This window comes from Cephus cinctus, unplaced genomic scaffold, assembly GCF_000341935.2.
Source record: "Cephus cinctus unplaced genomic scaffold, Ccin1 Ccin1_scaffold0670, whole genome shotgun sequence".
Classification (NCBI taxonomy): Eukaryota; Metazoa; Arthropoda; class Insecta; order Hymenoptera; family Cephidae; genus Cephus; species Cephus cinctus.
Window position 1 is genome coordinate 213,279 of NW_014333297.1, and position 15,713 is coordinate 228,991.

General features: G+C 44.5%; 3 protein-coding genes across 11 annotated transcripts; 2 read left to right on the plus strand and 1 right to left on the minus strand.

The window, feature by feature from the left end:
- The first annotated feature begins 4,185 nt into the window (after positions 1–4,185).
- LOC107269564 (pro-resilin) lies at positions 4,186–5,798 on the plus strand. The gene is made up of 2 exons (XM_015743560.2): positions 4,186–4,344; positions 4,553–5,798. Exons 1-2 carry the CDS (start codon positions 4,327–4,329, stop codon positions 5,111–5,113), a joined length of 579 nt encoding a protein of 192 aa, XP_015599046.1. The 5' UTR covers positions 4,186–4,326; the 3' UTR covers positions 5,114–5,798.
- A 1,584-nt stretch (positions 5,799–7,382) lies between these two features.
- On the minus strand, positions 7,383–8,257 carry LOC107269532 (immediate early response 3-interacting protein 1). The gene is made up of 3 exons (XM_015743472.2): positions 8,062–8,257; positions 7,641–7,742; positions 7,383–7,565 (listed from the first exon to the last, which is right to left on the minus strand). The coding sequence occupies exons 1-3, from the start codon at positions 8,150–8,152 to the stop codon at positions 7,510–7,512; spliced, it is 249 nt and encodes an 82-aa protein (XP_015598958.1). The 5' UTR covers positions 8,153–8,257; the 3' UTR covers positions 7,383–7,509.
- A 297-nt stretch (positions 8,258–8,554) lies between these two features.
- On the plus strand, positions 8,555–15,538 carry LOC107269554 (poly(A) RNA polymerase gld-2 homolog A). Of its 9 annotated transcripts, none has more exons than XM_015743541.2 (12): positions 8,562–8,882; positions 9,611–10,117; positions 10,199–10,336; positions 10,714–11,105; positions 11,244–11,437; positions 11,518–11,801; positions 11,883–12,051; positions 12,129–12,272; positions 12,340–12,468; positions 12,531–12,720; positions 12,794–12,909; positions 12,985–15,538. In XM_015743541.2, the coding sequence occupies exons 3-12, from the start codon at positions 10,202–10,204 to the stop codon at positions 13,131–13,133; spliced, it is 1,902 nt and encodes a 633-aa protein (XP_015599027.1). In that variant the 5' UTR covers positions 8,562–8,882; positions 9,611–10,117; positions 10,199–10,201; the 3' UTR covers positions 13,134–15,538. The 9 variants fall into 9 exon arrangements, with proteins under 9 accessions (XP_024942613.1, XP_015599029.1, XP_024942612.1 ...); XM_025086843.1 differs by lacking the exon at positions 9,611–10,117 and having other exon boundaries at positions 8,563–8,721; positions 8,795–8,882; XM_025086845.1 differs by having other exon boundaries at positions 8,555–8,882; positions 9,611–10,336; positions 12,800–12,909; positions 13,067–15,538.
- The last annotated feature ends 175 nt before the right edge of the window (positions 15,539–15,713 follow it).

Here is a 15,713-nt window from a genome sequence, read left to right on the forward strand (position 1 = left end):
GCCCCCCTCCCCTTTACATTCTATAGGCCGCTCAGTGAATTCCAACTCCGTATAGGAAATATTGAGTCAGGATCAGGAGTAACGAGCCACTCTGGATACGTAACAGTTCGCTAGCGAGCACTAAGGGAGGATCGTTCCTTTTCTGAAGTGACGTGATGAAAATGACGAGCCTGGAAATTGGCCAAGAGTTGCGCCAGTGTCGAGCAGCGAGTGTCGTCGGTAAAACCATGTCTTGGCATCGAAATTGCCTCGAAAACAGATTGGTTTAGAAATTCAGTCAATTAGAATTACAAAACTATCCGTGATGCGCATATGCCGGCCTACGGCTTCCCGATTTCGTTTTTGTTCTCGCAGACCTAAAGGCGAATCTACTATAGCTTTGATCGGGATTCTAAATTCCCGTTCCAAGGCGAGATATCAAGGTCGTTGTCAATTTCAATATAGAAGGCTATTTGTCAAACGACGAATTCGCGGAATCAAGGCCATCCTGATAATGTCCATTAGCATAACGTCGTACATAGTCACGCAATAGTGGATTTTTAGGAATCGCTCGGAGAAACCTGAAGTCTCAGTAGGTTGGCGAATACCCCAGAGCAGCACAGCCGTACAGCTCGCAATAATTATATAAGCAATCTTGTCTCGTCCTTTCAGCAGAACCACTGGAAGAAAGCACAGCTGCTCTCGGCGCATTGGCGTCCAGACGTCCTAGGAGCTGCTGCAGCAGTAGCTCTTTCCAGAGACGCCCGTTATAACGGCGCGTCGCCGATGCGTCGACTGGTCGCTTAAAGGGCATTAGGCCCCTCTGGTCCCTCTGGCCCCTCTGGCCCCTTCCAGCCTCTTCTGACCGTCCAGAAGACCCCACTCCGTCCAGCCTTACATTAGCACAGCTGAATCTTCCCATACTGAGAGAAGTACTCGTAGACGTACTTGCGCGTATGCACCTTTCACTGGCGGAAGTGAGCAGCGTGAGAGCGACCGGGTCACGAATCGTCCTCTTGTAACGATCATCCTCGACGATTTTACCTTTCCTGGAGACTGTCGCTGCGATCGGTTTTCAATGGAGCGTCTTGCTCGTCCCGATTCCTCCGAAGATGTTCGAGAGTCCAGGAAGTCCAGCTGCGGAAGTACCGTGGTAGGTTAAAAGAAAGACCTTGAGGATGAGTCGAGAGAAACTCGAGCGTGGGCACAGCTGACCTGAAGAAAGTTCATCGGTGTCTCGAAGAAAGCGCCGATAAAGAACGTCCGGAAGTGACATGACTCCGTGTCGAGATCGAATACGTTGAACTTCTTTTGTTTTCGTCGGCTCGCAAATTGGCTGGAACAGCGCTGAGCGAGACTCCGAAATTTAAGAACGCGATACAATCGTCCTGGTGTGCCGAGCCGAGGGAGCTGGGGGAGCTGGGGGGACGAGTCTGGGTCCTCGGGTACCGTGGATTTTATAACGAAAGGAAAGTATTGGATTTTAGATGAATGTGGGATCGCGAGACGTGAAGTGGGCAACAAACGCTTGTAAATATTCTGAAGGTAGCTGCCCAGGGACGTAACGTCATTCTTCCACGTCAAATGGTATCTCGGGTGAGTTTTCTGATTATCCAAAATAATGGCCAGCCTTGTCTCGTCTCGAACGACGCGAACGGCTGTGAGATGAATTTCGCGTGGCTCGAGGAAAATTGAGCAGGCAAAACTGTGGACAGGGAGCAGCAGGTGCCTGAAGACGTTGACGCCGCTGGCGCAAACGGAAAGGCCACAGGCTTTGGTGAAACCAGGTGCAATCCTCTGTCGAAGATTAGGTGGGAATGCGGACTTGTGGAATTAGACGCGAGTGTTGCGACAAGAAGCGCGTGGACGTTGCCCAATGAGCGAGAGCCAAACTCATGGACCGTTTTGCGAACTTTGAGAAAGGGACGTCACCGTATTCAAAGTAGCATACTTGTTTACGTATAAAGTGATTAACGGGTGCTCGATAATGATTGCGCCTAGTCGAGAATTTAAAATGACTCTCGGAACTGTGACGCTAATCCAGGTACTTCTATGTAGCATCCAGGTATTTAGAAGGTAAGATGAGAGGAGTCAGCTGGTGCTGTTTTACCTAACCGGAAGAGTTTCTCCAGTTTTCACAAGCTGCCACGATAATTACATGGGAAGATGTACGGGACGCTCCAGAAGTCGCTTCACATCCATATAACATCCAAAGTAGTTATGCTTTCAGTTCCGTGCCACGTAGCACGAGTTCGCTTTAGCGTTCGCGTCCATGGTCCACGCATGGGCAAACCGGATGGTTCCATGTTTATAGACGCAGGGCGCCCGGATGAAAGAAGGAAAAGGACGAGTCGAAGAAACTGAAGAAGGACGACGTCACGGAGCGCCGCAAAGTTCCCACTCAAGATGCAACCTGGAGAATTCTCCTGGATCGTCGAAGGAGGTCAATTCGTCTGGACGCCGGACTCGCCGAATTATTATCTTGAGCAAGAGACCTTCTACCTCTTCGGAACGTGATACGTTTCCCGTAAGAACCTTGCGCCGACGTTGCGCAACGGCAGCATGTGTACTTCTACCTGAAACTCGTTACGAGAGTAAGAGACTAATAAATGGTTAAACGAGGACTGAAGTCATCCTCTTTCATCGGCTGTGTTTGCCACCGTTCTGCAGATGCTCGAGCGAGCTGCCGGCAAATGTTAAACACATCGGAGAATAATCAACTGCTGACTGCGCAACACGAGCCGGAATGAAAGACGCAGCCTCCTGGGTCTCCTTTTTTAATTGACGAACAGAGAAAATAGATGCGCCTTGTTTTTACTTTTGGTCCAAGACCATTTTTCGGGTAGCTCATGGAGGATCGTGTACGTTAATAGGCCTTTAAATTATAGTTACCTAATGGGCGCTATGTCAAATATTGACTATACCGTGTACATCGCATTAGCATACTCATGGGACGAGTTCAAAGGTTTACGACGCTCCTTTCGACCTCTCAGCTTCATTTTTACCTTCTTGACCTGTCCCTCTTTTATAAGGTTTATCAATAACGGCAGTCGATGGACTCTCCATAGCATACTTTCTACGCAATACGAAAATTGTGTCAGAAAAGATTCTTTAAATAGAACAATTTCGTAAAGCCAAGCAGCTTACGGTAGTCGAGCATAAATCACCGAGGCGCCTCACACTCGTCGACTCGATATTCGTGATGATTCAAGCGACAGCGACAGCCTCAGCTAAGTCTCCAAACTTGTTTTCTTCCTCTGGAGTCACGTGTGCTCCGTTTAAGGCCTGAGGACAGAATTAATAATTTGAGCAGAGAAAAGATTTTTCAAGGTAAAAGCAAAAGCAAAAGAAGAGGCGAAGAACACGAGAGAAGAAAGCGATTTCACTATCGTTCGTTCGGTCAGCAGTAACTGGCACGGAGAACACGCGGGCACTGGTGTATCTCTCGCCACGGAAGAGTCACAGTGACTATAAAATGCGGTTTGTCTTCCTGGCCGATCTACCGGGTAGCTTGAGAAAACAGAAGCGCGAAACAGCAACGGCAAAAGTAATTGGATCGCGCATTTTGAACGGCGAGGGACAAAAGGCGATTACGAAATCCCGCTGGTGATGCATCAGACAAAAGGATAAGCTGTTGACGTTACTCGGGATGAATATCGTTGATTATGAAAAAGAGAAAAAAAATTCCCAAGCCGCGAAACGGAAGTTCGTAGACAAAATTTCTCACTGACGAATTGCACAGTCTTGGTACGTACACGAATCGAGTACCAATCTCTTTGTAAAGTCTATGATTGCCTTTGATGAGCCTATAGGGCAACACCATGCAGAAGAAAGAGATAGAGAGGAAGAAAGAGAGAACTTTAATGGTATTCGAGGGGCTCGTAATCGATCGAAAGTTGCGAAACTACGAAAGACATTACTCCTTATGGAGGTGGAGGTGGTTGTCTCAGGATACTCGAGCGACAATGCGACTAGGTCTAGGACGCTAACGCAGCCTGAAGAGGCGAAGAGTCGAACTACCAAAGAGGCACTTGCCGAGAGGATTCGTGTCGCAAGAGTAAGGTCGTCCGAATCGCGAATGGGATTAACTATCGAGGAATGGTTGTGTGGAGGAGTTAGGCTGAGAGAAAGAGAGAGAGAGAGAGAGAGAGAGAGAGAGAGAGAGAGAGAGAGAGAGGGAATGAAAAAAGAGCGTCGCGAGTATCCGAGTAGAATCGAATTACTCTCACTCGACCCCCGTCTCTTCTTCAGGTCCCCACGAGCCCCCTGCTTCACCCACGGGATATATAAAGGCCCCGGTGCACCTACCACAGAGTCACAGAACCTCGCGGCATCGCAGAAGCCGACATGAATCCTCTGATCGCGGTAAGAATTCGAGTCCAAGTGGATTTTGCATTTTCTCCATAGTTTCTACGGTTCCGGTGAGAGATTTATTCCGGTGGAGTGTTTGAGCTAGGAGCCTATTGAATTACTATTACTTTATGATCATTCCTGCTAGTAGCAGTATTTATCATAAGCATTTACCATAGTAACGGGATCATCCATCTGTACGAGGAATCATTTTGATTTGCAGTGTATGGTAGTCGGCCTAGCCAGCCTGGCCGTGGCAGAGCCTCCAGTTTCCTCGGGCTACAACTACAACAGACCCAGCTTTGGCGGTAGCTCGAGCATTGGCGGGTTCTCCGGCGGCGGTGGCGGTGGCGGTGGTGGATACACTCAGGTCTCAGCTGGTTATCAGACCAACGAGGGTGCCTCCGTGGACGGTGCGCTCTTGGAACAGATCAGACAAATTCTCCTCAAGGAAGAACTCCAGGCCCAGCAGAGCGGTGGATTCGGAGGATCTGGATACGCACCAAGCTCCAGCTACGGTGCCCCATCATCGCAGTACGGAGTACCAAGCTCGTCTTATGGTGTTCCTGGATACCAGACAAGAGTCGTTGGAATCGACCTCGAGGGCATTCGTCAGGCCATCCAAGTCGCTCAATTCAATCAGATCAGCCAAGGACCTGGTGGCTACCCGAGTGGACCCAGTGGCGGCTACCCGAGTGGACCCAGTGGTGGCTATCCTAGTGGACCCAGTGGAAGCTATGGTGCACCTAGCAAGCCCTCCGGCAGCTACGGTGCTCCGTTCTAAACAGTAGAGAGGTGTCCGGGCACTAGGTGGACCTTAGCCTCGATCCCCTCCCGATGACCAAGGACCAACCTTAAGGGTCCCATCGAGAGAGGATCTCTGGATGAGGATCGGATATGCCCTGAACTGGCCTGTCGCAGATCAGACAGTCGTAGCTGGGGCAGGCCAGGGCCGGTCAGTGTGCCGAGAGCGCGAGGTCGTACCGACTGCTGGAGGAAAGTGTCGGAAGGATGAGACGAAGGGATTTTCTATATTTTCTCCTATCAAGAGCTAGAGTCGAGGATATCAATGGATCAGCCATTGAGTATGGTGGGTTGATGGAAGGAGAGCCAAGAGGAAGGAGAATACGTGATTTGCGCCATGGCGCCTTGTAAATACAGGTTACACTAAAGACACCAGAGAATAGGGAACCTCGATCCGAATCTTCCCGGAAGCGCCAATCGAGCAGGACGCATCAGTGGATGGCGTCGCGGCGCCAGGAAGGGACGGGTAGAGCGACTGGGCCCAGTGAATGAGTGTGCGACTGGGCCCATGCAAAGACAACTACACATCACACACGAATACACTATTTTTCTACCATTTGTAACAATTACCTACCTTACTTGTAACACCGCAAACTTTTGTATTTGTATAAAGGCTTTTTTTTGTAGAAAAAAATAAAAAAAAAAGAACGTCGCCACCGTTAAAATTGCGTCTCTGTATTTTTTCTGAATTTCACTCTGTCACCAAGACTATACTTTCGTCAACTGGCTTAATTGAACATTCTTCCAATGACGTCACGATTTCTTTTTCCCAAGAGGTCCATCATCGCCTGACCTCCCGACCCTCGTCGAAACTTTTATTTTATTCCTTGACTTGTATAATCTTTTATTCGGTTTTTTTATTCTTTCACTCCTCGGCCAGGGCCTATTTTTTTCGAGAGGCCTCCGTGCCTTTCTCCTTTCACTCGGACTGGCAATCGCGCGAGCTCTCTGGCCCCGGGGGCACGAACTCCTCGGACATGACGTAAATTCACTGATCGTTAAGGTGCTGCTCACAGAGGAGAGTGTCCCCCTCAATTGGATCCACCTTCCCAATTAAGTCGACTTCATTAGTCCTTGAGTTAGGCGTCCAATCAAGCTGCTATTCATTGACGGGATATGCGAATACTCTGGAAAGATGTATCTTTTTTTTCTTTTTAATTTCGACATTGCAACAGTCAAAAGGTCTGTCCACAGGGATGTCCCAATTGGGCAACGAGTCGTGTCGCAAGGGACGTGTAATTAAGAAATGACGAGCGACAATATTCTCTTACGTGTAAATGAAGTCATTGAGTTGAGCAAACTCAAATTGCTGCCCAACGTTTGAATCTACGGCGTTTCGATGTCGCCTTTTGAAAATACGACTTTAAACAATCTCGCGGAAACTCAAGAAGTAGAAACGATTGCGCCGAGTGAAAAGAAATGAATCTGCGTTAAGTCCCTAGTGAGAGAAAGCACAAAAGCTGTGACGCGTGCGAACGCTACTCACAATCAGCCTAGCAGAAATTCCCAGTTCCCTACTTGTATTACGTTACCCTAATTAGCCATAATCTTCGAGATTGTCCGTCCAGATCATCTTGGTAGAGCGAGCCACGTTAATTGTGAATATATGGGACCTGTATTATTAAGTAATGAAAAAGGAAATAATGGAGTTCGTAAGAAGGAAAAAAAAGAGGTTAGCTCAATGGACTAACAGCAGCGGCGGTAAATCAAACGAGTTGTTGCGCAAGACGGGCTGGGTTGCATCTGGTTGCATCTACGCGACTCGGTGCTCCAGTAAAGGAGATCGCAATTCCAGTCGGCAGTGATGTTGCTTGCCTCATAATTTCTGTTCCCATAAGAGACGCCATTCGATAATTATTTAACGTATCGGTCAGCGCATCGCGTCTGCATTCCGTAAAGAGGATCGAGCGGCCGGTCGTGTACTGCAACTAGAATAAGGACATGTGTTCTGGGACTTTTGGAAACTGAACAGGATCGAACGAATGGATTTCGCCGCGAGGTGGAAACTGTGAGAGTTTTCTCACGAGAGGATCACGTCATCGGGCCGATTTGGTTAGCAGTACGAAAGTAAGATGCGGCCGGCGATTGCTCGAAAGCGAGATCAAGCACTCGATTTCGTAAGATCGTTTTGTTGTGGGAAAGGATCCCGAGAGCGAATACTCTTACACGGTCGTACCGGCCGTAATTGCCTTATGAATTTTGTGTCGATCCTGACGCACATCTTCGAGAACGCAACTGAGAAGCGGATGCTAGTTAAACGTCAAACTTTATTTACTGTAAAAATTCTATATCAGCCAGTCCCACTTACACCTTTTTACACGATTCAGTTTGCACGCATTTATCACATTCTCTCACTCTTACTTTACTTTCGGTTGGTCATCCCAGCACCAGCTTCACTATGATGGTCAGTATGTTGAGAAATATCAAAGGAACTATAAGGAAAAGAGTTCATTATTACGTGTGTTTCATATATAAAGTGGTATCAATTTTAATTAAAAAATACCTACACCTTGCTACTGTTCTGATTGAGCGCACTAGGTTCAGCATCTGTGACTTGATGGTTGGTGATTCTCCAAATCCTTGGATATTTTGCTGTGCTCCCCATCCCACTAAAAACAAATACAGTATTTAATGACTTGATTTAGTGGCAGAATGAAACACGTGGGTCAACGTGGCTGCCAATCAACAGACATGACAGGCATTTTGAATTAATTACACACGAAGGATTTTGAGCTGAACGTGAACCAACCGTATTTTAAGTAGTCGTTATGTACAAAGTAACGAGTGTTTAATAGAAGGTATATGAAAGGCGATGGAGAACTACGTCATAGCTGGCCACTTCATTGCCCAGTCCGTAGAGTACACAATGCACCAGGATATGTAAGAACTTCCAAACAGGAGATCAAGGATAGTTTCTGTCTGACTTACTTTTCACCAGGAAGCGTTCCTCGTGTAAGACGCACACGGCGTTCAGGCACAGAAGGGTCGCCTCAAACAACGTCCACAGGGTGAATGCCATGATCAGCTTTGAAATTGAAAAACAATCGCCATACTGGACACAGCCGTTGTCAGCTGGAGGAATGAAACTATAGGTGCCATCTTGAAGCAAAATGTCGCAAACTGCATGAAATATCAACGCCACGTCGACTGTTTCTGATTCATTTTTGAATTAGAAAACAATGATGTGTACAGTGATGTTCACAAAAAGACTCGTTTATTGAAATAATGCAGTAGCATATTAAGGTTCAGCATGTGCAATAAATGTGAATGATTAAATTTAGTACGGTTGAAATGTGATAATGCTCAGTTGATAACACGATGGTAGAAAAACCTTGTAGAGACATCTGTCAGCATCTAATACGAAATATGATGATACGAAATCACAAAAACGTCGATGACGCGTGTACATAATTCAAAATTTCGAATGAATAAACGAACGATAGGTAGAAGATCCAATCTCGCAAAATCGAAAAAGTCGTTTGAAATAATCAAGCGGTGTATCTAGTGGCGAAGCGATCTAGTAGGTCCGAGGTTCAGGACGAATAAGCGATTTCTAGAAAAAATCGAATTAAATTTGGTTTATCCAAGGTGTAGTATCATATCGTTGGTTCTCGCTTTAATCATTGTCAAAGGGTTATCACGATATTAAAATCGGTCGAAGGTGAAAAGAAACTTTATGCGAGAACCACCGTCGCGCTGAGATAGATGCCCGCAACATGGCGACTGTCGATACGTGCTGTTGAAAACAGGTATTTTCCTTGTGTTTCACATTTTTTGTTCGATCTTAGGCCTGATTTAAAGTCCTCTGCATATATCGCTACGTGCTGCTTTTCTTTACGACTGTTTGTTCTTGGCTACTTCTTGATATTGATCGTTTTTATCAATAAGTCTTGCTTGCTTATTGACTGGTACCCACCTACCTCTTTTTTCATATTTCTGACTGATTCTCTTTAACTTGTCTTTTACTTTACCTTAGTTTACCTTAAAATTATCTTGAACCTTTTAATTATGAATTTTTAGTTCGACTTCCTTATGAAGATCCTTTATTATGTATGGATATACTTGTAAGGCTTAACCTAATGCTGTTTTGGATCTTCCTCGTTTAGCCGGTATTCTGCAATAAATAGCATCCACTTTTGCAGTTTCACTTTGAAATGAGCATGGGGCCTTCAGGATATTGCAGATTTTATATTGAAGTGTTGCTACAGTTATTACAATGACATCATTTTGACATTCTTATATTTAGTATACAATAACCTCATTGTCCAATATCTTTAGTTCTTTGCCATTGCACAGTATGCCTTTATCAAGAAACGTTACATATAAAATATTCAGTTCTGTGAGAAAGTGTATCTTACAAGAGATACTTCTGGCTATGGAGCTTAAGCAGTGTGGCGAATACTAGTGGAATCATTTCATCAAGATGGTCACTGGTCATCATATGACGGAATACTAAATGATCTTTATCTGTTTTCAGGAGATGGAATTCTATAAATTGTAATCCATGCCATATAAGGGATTTCTTGCGAAAGGGCGGACCTTTTAATGTTCGCAATTAATCATCAACTATAAATTAACGTAACACTCTTCAGAAATATCTCAAAGAGACAAGGAATTCTGCACTATCAATAAGTGTGGACATTTAATATGTATTAGGAACGTCAATAAGGCTCCAGAAATTGGCAACTTTTGGAACATTACGTGCAACTAACGCACAAACTCATCATTCGATAATTCGATAATTCTTGTTACACAAATCTTGAAATGTTTTGCTGGAAAAATCATACAGCAAGTTTTAATGCAAGTCCACTAGTAGACAGCTCTTCACTGAGACTTTGTCGTGGCTGGATTAGCTTTGTGATTGTTCAATAGAACCTAGATCCGTGCAATCGAGCCATTTTCGAAATTTCTCAAAAAAACAAAGCATCAAATAAAGGAGAAGTAATAGAGAAGCAATAAGTACCTTTGGAATTATCGAGACAGAGTGGGTTGTTGTTGCGTATTAATTTGCACGCTTGTTTAGACTATGTATCACGCTATGTTTTCACCACATATGCTGGTGCAGATAATGGGCGGACAGCAACCTGGCGGGCCGTGTCCGCCGACGCAGTCGCACCAGGTGCATACTAGGAACGCGAGCGGTGCGCACCAAAGCGAATACGTGCCAGACGATTCGGGTCACAGAGGGCATCGGCTGATGCAGGTACGTATCGCCTAACTGCGAGAAAGAACTCTGACCGATACTCTCCAGAGTTATTACAGATATCCAAGGATGTCCAGGCGAAGTTCAGACTAACAAGGATCCACAGCCCGAAGTACACTTCACCCGATAACGTTTCTTGATTACATATCGTTTGATTTCATATCGTGTCGCGAATTATTTTCATTCATCCTGCATGATCTCTGAAATCCTCATCCTCGTGCATGAATTCCTTTGGTCCTTTGCCATAAATCTTGGTTTGCGTGTTTCTCGCTTACATTGAGCGTCCTGGAGTCGCTTCAACATAACTGCTCGTTTCTTAAATTTCATTAATTCCCAAGGTCCACAACTTATGTTTTAATGATGGCTTCCAATTGCAGACAGGGGCCTATCCGCTGGAACTGTTGCAGCTGATGGGCGTTGAGATTCCACCGTTGCGACGCGGAGGCTATAGCAGCATGCAGGGCGGCGGAGCTCCCAGTGCTAGTTGGCAGAGACGCCTCAGTCCTACCAACAATGCACCCACGATGCCGCCGCCCCATCTAAATTTCAGACCAGCCAATACTGGCTCAATAAAGAAGCCTAATTGGAATAACAAGGCGGGTAAAAGGAATGCCTACAGAGAATCCTTTTCCCAGAACGAGATGTATAACAGTGACAGCGGTTTCAGTTCCCGGTCGCCAACGCCTAACAAACACCAGGCTGACGGTAGTCAAACCGAAAGTTCAGACGAGCGAGACTCCATAGCGTCATCGGCCGAGCAAGGCATCAAGTGCGTACCGGTACATTGAAATTTACGCGAATTTTATCCAAAATCCTAGTTCCTTTTCATTCTCTTGCACTTGATCCTTTGTCCCTCTTTTCGAGCATTCGACTTCTTTGTTTCACATTGATTTCTATCTATTCGTAGAAGATTGCACGAAGTGCATCCCAGCACGAACCACCATGGCCAGCCCACTAACACAGGCGTTCAAGGCCTGATTTCGAGTGCATCGGCGCACCAATTTTATCAGAGTCAACGACCTGTCAATTACTACCATAGCACGGTCCCGGCACCACGATCACAGGTGCAGAACTATCAGGGCAAGAGGCGATACCATTCTGGTAGGAGAAGCACTACGAATGAACCTAACATAGCTCTAAGGTAAATATGCGAAATACAGAATAGAGCACTTCGATTCTAGGCAAGAACAGTCCGCCACCGCAAAGGGCTCAAAGAGGTAGAAGATTCTCCGGTGTCCTCCTGCCGAACTACAGTATGTTCCCTAGGTACTACATAGCGCCAGACAGATTTCTGGCACGGTCGCACCTTATCCAAGTCACCCATGTCCCTAAAGATCTGCTTAATGGCTCCCACTGGGACGATCTGTCGCGTGATGTCTGGGAGAAGTTTATGTCCAATCAGCAGACTGAGACGACTTACAGGAACAAGATGATGCTTTGGAAATATCTCTATATTTATATTAAGGTAAGTCGGTCAGAAGACTGAAAGATACGAATAATTCAATTGAAGATTAAAATTCATTCTATGATGATTTCTCATTGTCAGTCGACGTTTCCAAAGTACGGACTCTTTCTCGTTGGGTCCACGATGAACGGTTTCGGATCAGACAACAGCGACGTGGACATGTGTCTTCTAGTGAGACATACAGAGATGGATCAAAGAAACGAAGCCATTGGACATCTCGAACAGATACTTAAGTGCCTCAAAAAATGTGGTACTTACCAAGAAGACTTGATTATTTTTCATCAAAATCCGCTCGTGAGAAAATAATGGGACTGTCGTATCTTTCAGATTTTATCGAACAGCTCGAATTGATACAAGCGAAGGTGCCCATTCTTAAGTTTCATGATTCCATGCAGAATCTGGAGGTCGATCTTAATTGCAATAACGCAGTCGGTATCAGAAATACACATTTACTTTACTGCTATTCCCAAGGTAAGAACGAGTCGCTTACGTTTTCCTCGAGTTCTCTTGGATTCCTATTAAAATTCCTGCATTCTAGTCGACTGGAGAGTCAGGCCGCTGGTGTTGGTCATCAAACTATGGGCGCAATTTCAGGACATCAATGACGCTAAAAACATGACAATTTCCAGTTACTCGCTAGTTTTGATGGTTATACACTTCTTGCAGTGTAAGTACACGGAAAACGGAGAGACGATTGTAAGTAAGATTTAAAAAATTATGTTATATCAGGTGGCGTAACTCCAGCGGTTCTGCCCTGTCTACACTCTCTTTACGATGGAAAATTTGGCCCGTCCACGGATATTCATCTAATAGACATTCACGAGGATTTGGACATCAGCGTGATGAGCTCCTTGCCACTGAATCGCCAATCCTTGGGCGAACTCCTCTTATCTTTCTTCAAGTACTACGTGTCGTTCGAGTGAGTTAGTCGAAATTCTGAAGTACTTGAAATACCTTTTCTAGGGATTTTCGAAAATAGAATTTAATAAAAGTTTCAGTATGTTCGCGATTTCGGTGCGACTGGCAGATAAAGTTGCAATTGAGGAGTGTCGGAGAGTTCGTTCCTTCAAGAACGACCCTCACCAATGGAAGTATCTCTGCATCGAAGGTGAGTAAGAATCCGTAGATTGATAGTACTTTTGCCTAAAGCAGGTAGCGAACACAGCCAAATGAATCTGTGCAGAGCCATTTGATCTCACTAACACGGCAAGGTCGGTCTACGATCCAGATGTCTTCAGCCGAATAAAACGGGTCTTTGCTCGCAGCTACCAGAAACTGAAGGAATCTCAGGACTTGGCGAGCATCTTCGTCAAATTCGAACCGACGACGTAACCGCGAGCCAGAGCCGAGCAATCATAGTCATATTAGTTAGGCTAATTATTTATTGGACGCTATTTTAATATTTGAGCGTCCAGTTTTTTACGAGGCTGAAGCCCGACCCGGCGACCGGGCGCTCGAAGGGACGTCGGACGCGACTTCTTCGTCGTCCTTTTGATACGGCACGCTTATAACTTGTGATAAATGAGCGATTATTATCAGTCAGGCGGAGCGAAAGAGTGGAACAGCGGAGAGAGCAGAGATTTGTATTGTCTTCGAAGAACCATTTGCCATTATTCCTTTGTCTTCCTTGTTACCTTTTTTCTTTTTTTTCCTTTTTTCCTTTCCTTCCTGCTTTCTTTCTTGCTTTGTTCCTTTTGCCAAACGCGAGCGGTCGCGAAACCTGGAAAACGTGACTTGTTCCATATCGGTATCCGAAACGCAGCAGTCAAGATTCCGTCACGTTTAAACTTTAACGCCTTCCATCTAAGTTATTGATTCTTCGCGATCAAGAATTCGTTAAAAAAACTCGAGCGCGATTGGAAAAGATACGATAACGCACGAGACATAATGAAATATTCATGACAAGACTTTCGCCCGACGTACTCGCCGTTCGAGACTTGGTTTGAAATCGCAACGATCGACAAGATACGTTCGGTCCGGTCGCTTAACTCACATATCGCGATAAGGGAAAAAGGTGGATGACCGGGAATGTCAAAAATCAAATCTAAATCAAAAAAAAATTTGCATTCGTTTACATTAGCGCAATCCGTCATCGGAGAGTGATTGCAGCATACACGAAGGAATCCACCTGTAATATAGGAGAGATGAAAAAAATTAAAAAAAAAACAACTATATAAAAACACTAAGGGAATTCCAGAGAAAATGTTGGAAAATGAAAAAAAAAACGATGGGATGAGTTAATGATTTTTAAGTTTCGTAGTATTAATGCTTTTCGTAAGTGGTTCGCACATTCGGGAGCCTTCAGGAGTTCGCTGGTTATTCGAGAGGAATTCCGATAAGATACATTCGGACAAATCGATAGGAAATTTCCACGTTTTCTCGTAAATTTTCTCACAGTCGTCGTTGTCGTCGAGAACGCAAAGGCCGGGCTTGTCCTGAGGCCTCCAACTGCTTTTCCTTCCCTTTCCTTGCTTCTCCGCATCTTCTTCTTTTATTTTACTTTCCGCTGACTCTTCCTCCTCTCTTGCTTTGGAATCTCTTTACGGACGAAGACAAAAGTGCAGGCGTGATAATTTTGAAAAATTTCAAACGGTGTCTTGCTCGATTCTTTTTCGAGCTTCGGCATTGAAATGTCGAAGGACAAACGAAAGTTCCTATTGAAGTGGCTGAAATTCTACTCGCTCGTCTCGCGCGAAGGCGCTGCTTTTTTTTTTCTTTTCTTAAACTTTTTTTTCCCTTTTTTGCCTGGCAAATTACGCAAGCTCTTGGCGCCAGGAACGGAATGTAATAGCAGGTCGCGCGAAGCTCGGGGAAGAAATTTTATACGTGTTATTAATATCTACCTAAGGACGACAATGTGATATAAGTACGTTAGAGCGAGAAGCCATGAGAAACTCACGGTCTTGCAGTTTTTTTCGTTTCTAGTCTTGCGAAACAGTCGTCGACTAGTTATTTTTTCCCACTGGTTTCTGTTGCCTAGCGATACTCCTGAAATTCCTGATATTCGGGATCCTAGCTGGTCGGTCATCGAACCTAAAAGGAGATGCGCCAAACTTATGTACATATATATACACACATATACGGACACACACGCTCCTTCGACATCGCGGTGTTCTTCGTGAAAGCAAGACTTTAAATCTGTATGTGATAATTTGATCAAAAATTATAAAAATCGAGGGAAAACGAATAGGAGGAGAATAAATGAATACATAAGGCTGTGTCGGCAGTATATACTACGTATATTAAAGTTTTCTGCTAAGTATAATTCTTATATGCAATCGAAGAGTTTCGGTAGTTGCGCAATTTCAATTTCTTCATTTGGCGCCGACCCGGAAAGCTCTTCGATTACTACGTTACGTCCTATCTAATAGTCGGATGTAATCACAAGTGCCAAAATTTCACTTTCTAAAAGAAGGAATAATGATCATAATTAAAACCAAAAAAAAAAAAAAAATATAAGAAAAAAAAAAGAGAAATGTGACTAACCGCGGAAAAAAGCGATAAACGTGTACCGCGATAAGCGCGTCAAAAAGAACGTGTACATTAAATAAAATTTTCTGCGTAGACGGGAGAAACGACCATTACTTCATTTTACATAAATTCACGTGAACAGGGGAAAATTAGGAAAGAAAGATAAATCACAAAACCATTTCTTTTTTTCGGTCAAGCATACGGTCGCGCAGGAAATACTATATCTATATTATATATACATTATATTAAAAGAAAAAAAAAAAAAATGGAAAAAAAAAAGGAAGAACACCCTGTAAATTCCTAGGTGATAAAGATATTATTAAATTATTCTTTTGTAACTTTCATTTTGTTGTTAAATAAATGCAATGTTTATATATCGTGTGTACAGTGTCTATGAAAGGATTGTGCAACATTTTACAGGTATCTTGGTCCGATGAACAA

What these genes read in the sequence shown, in the direction of transcription:
- LOC107269532 (XM_015743472.2), bottom strand. Translation starts at nt 8,152, where the DNA reads ATGGCATTCACCCTGTGGACGTTGTTTGAGGCGACCCTTCTGTGCCTG. An exon ending in GGAACGCTTCCTGGTGAAAA is followed by an intron (nt 7,743 to 8,061) that starts GTAAGTCAGACA and finishes ATTTGTTTTTAG; the next exon opens with TGGGATGGGGAGCACAGCAA. An exon ending in AATCAGAACAGTAGCAAGGT is followed by an intron (nt 7,566 to 7,640) that starts GTAGGTATTTTT and finishes TTTTCCTTATAG; the next exon opens with TTCCTTTGATATTTCTCAAC.
- LOC107269554 (XM_015743539.2), top strand. Translation starts at nt 10,160, where the DNA reads ATGTATCACGCTATGTTTTCACCACATATGCTGGTGCAGATAATGGGC. An exon ending in GAGGGCATCGGCTGATGCAG is followed by an intron (nt 10,337 to 10,713) that starts GTACGTATCGCC and finishes TTCCAATTGCAG; the next exon opens with ACAGGGGCCTATCCGCTGGA. An exon ending in TAAGTGCCTCAAAAAATGTG is followed by an intron (nt 12,052 to 12,128) that starts GTACTTACCAAG and finishes CGTATCTTTCAG; the next exon opens with ATTTTATCGAACAGCTCGAA.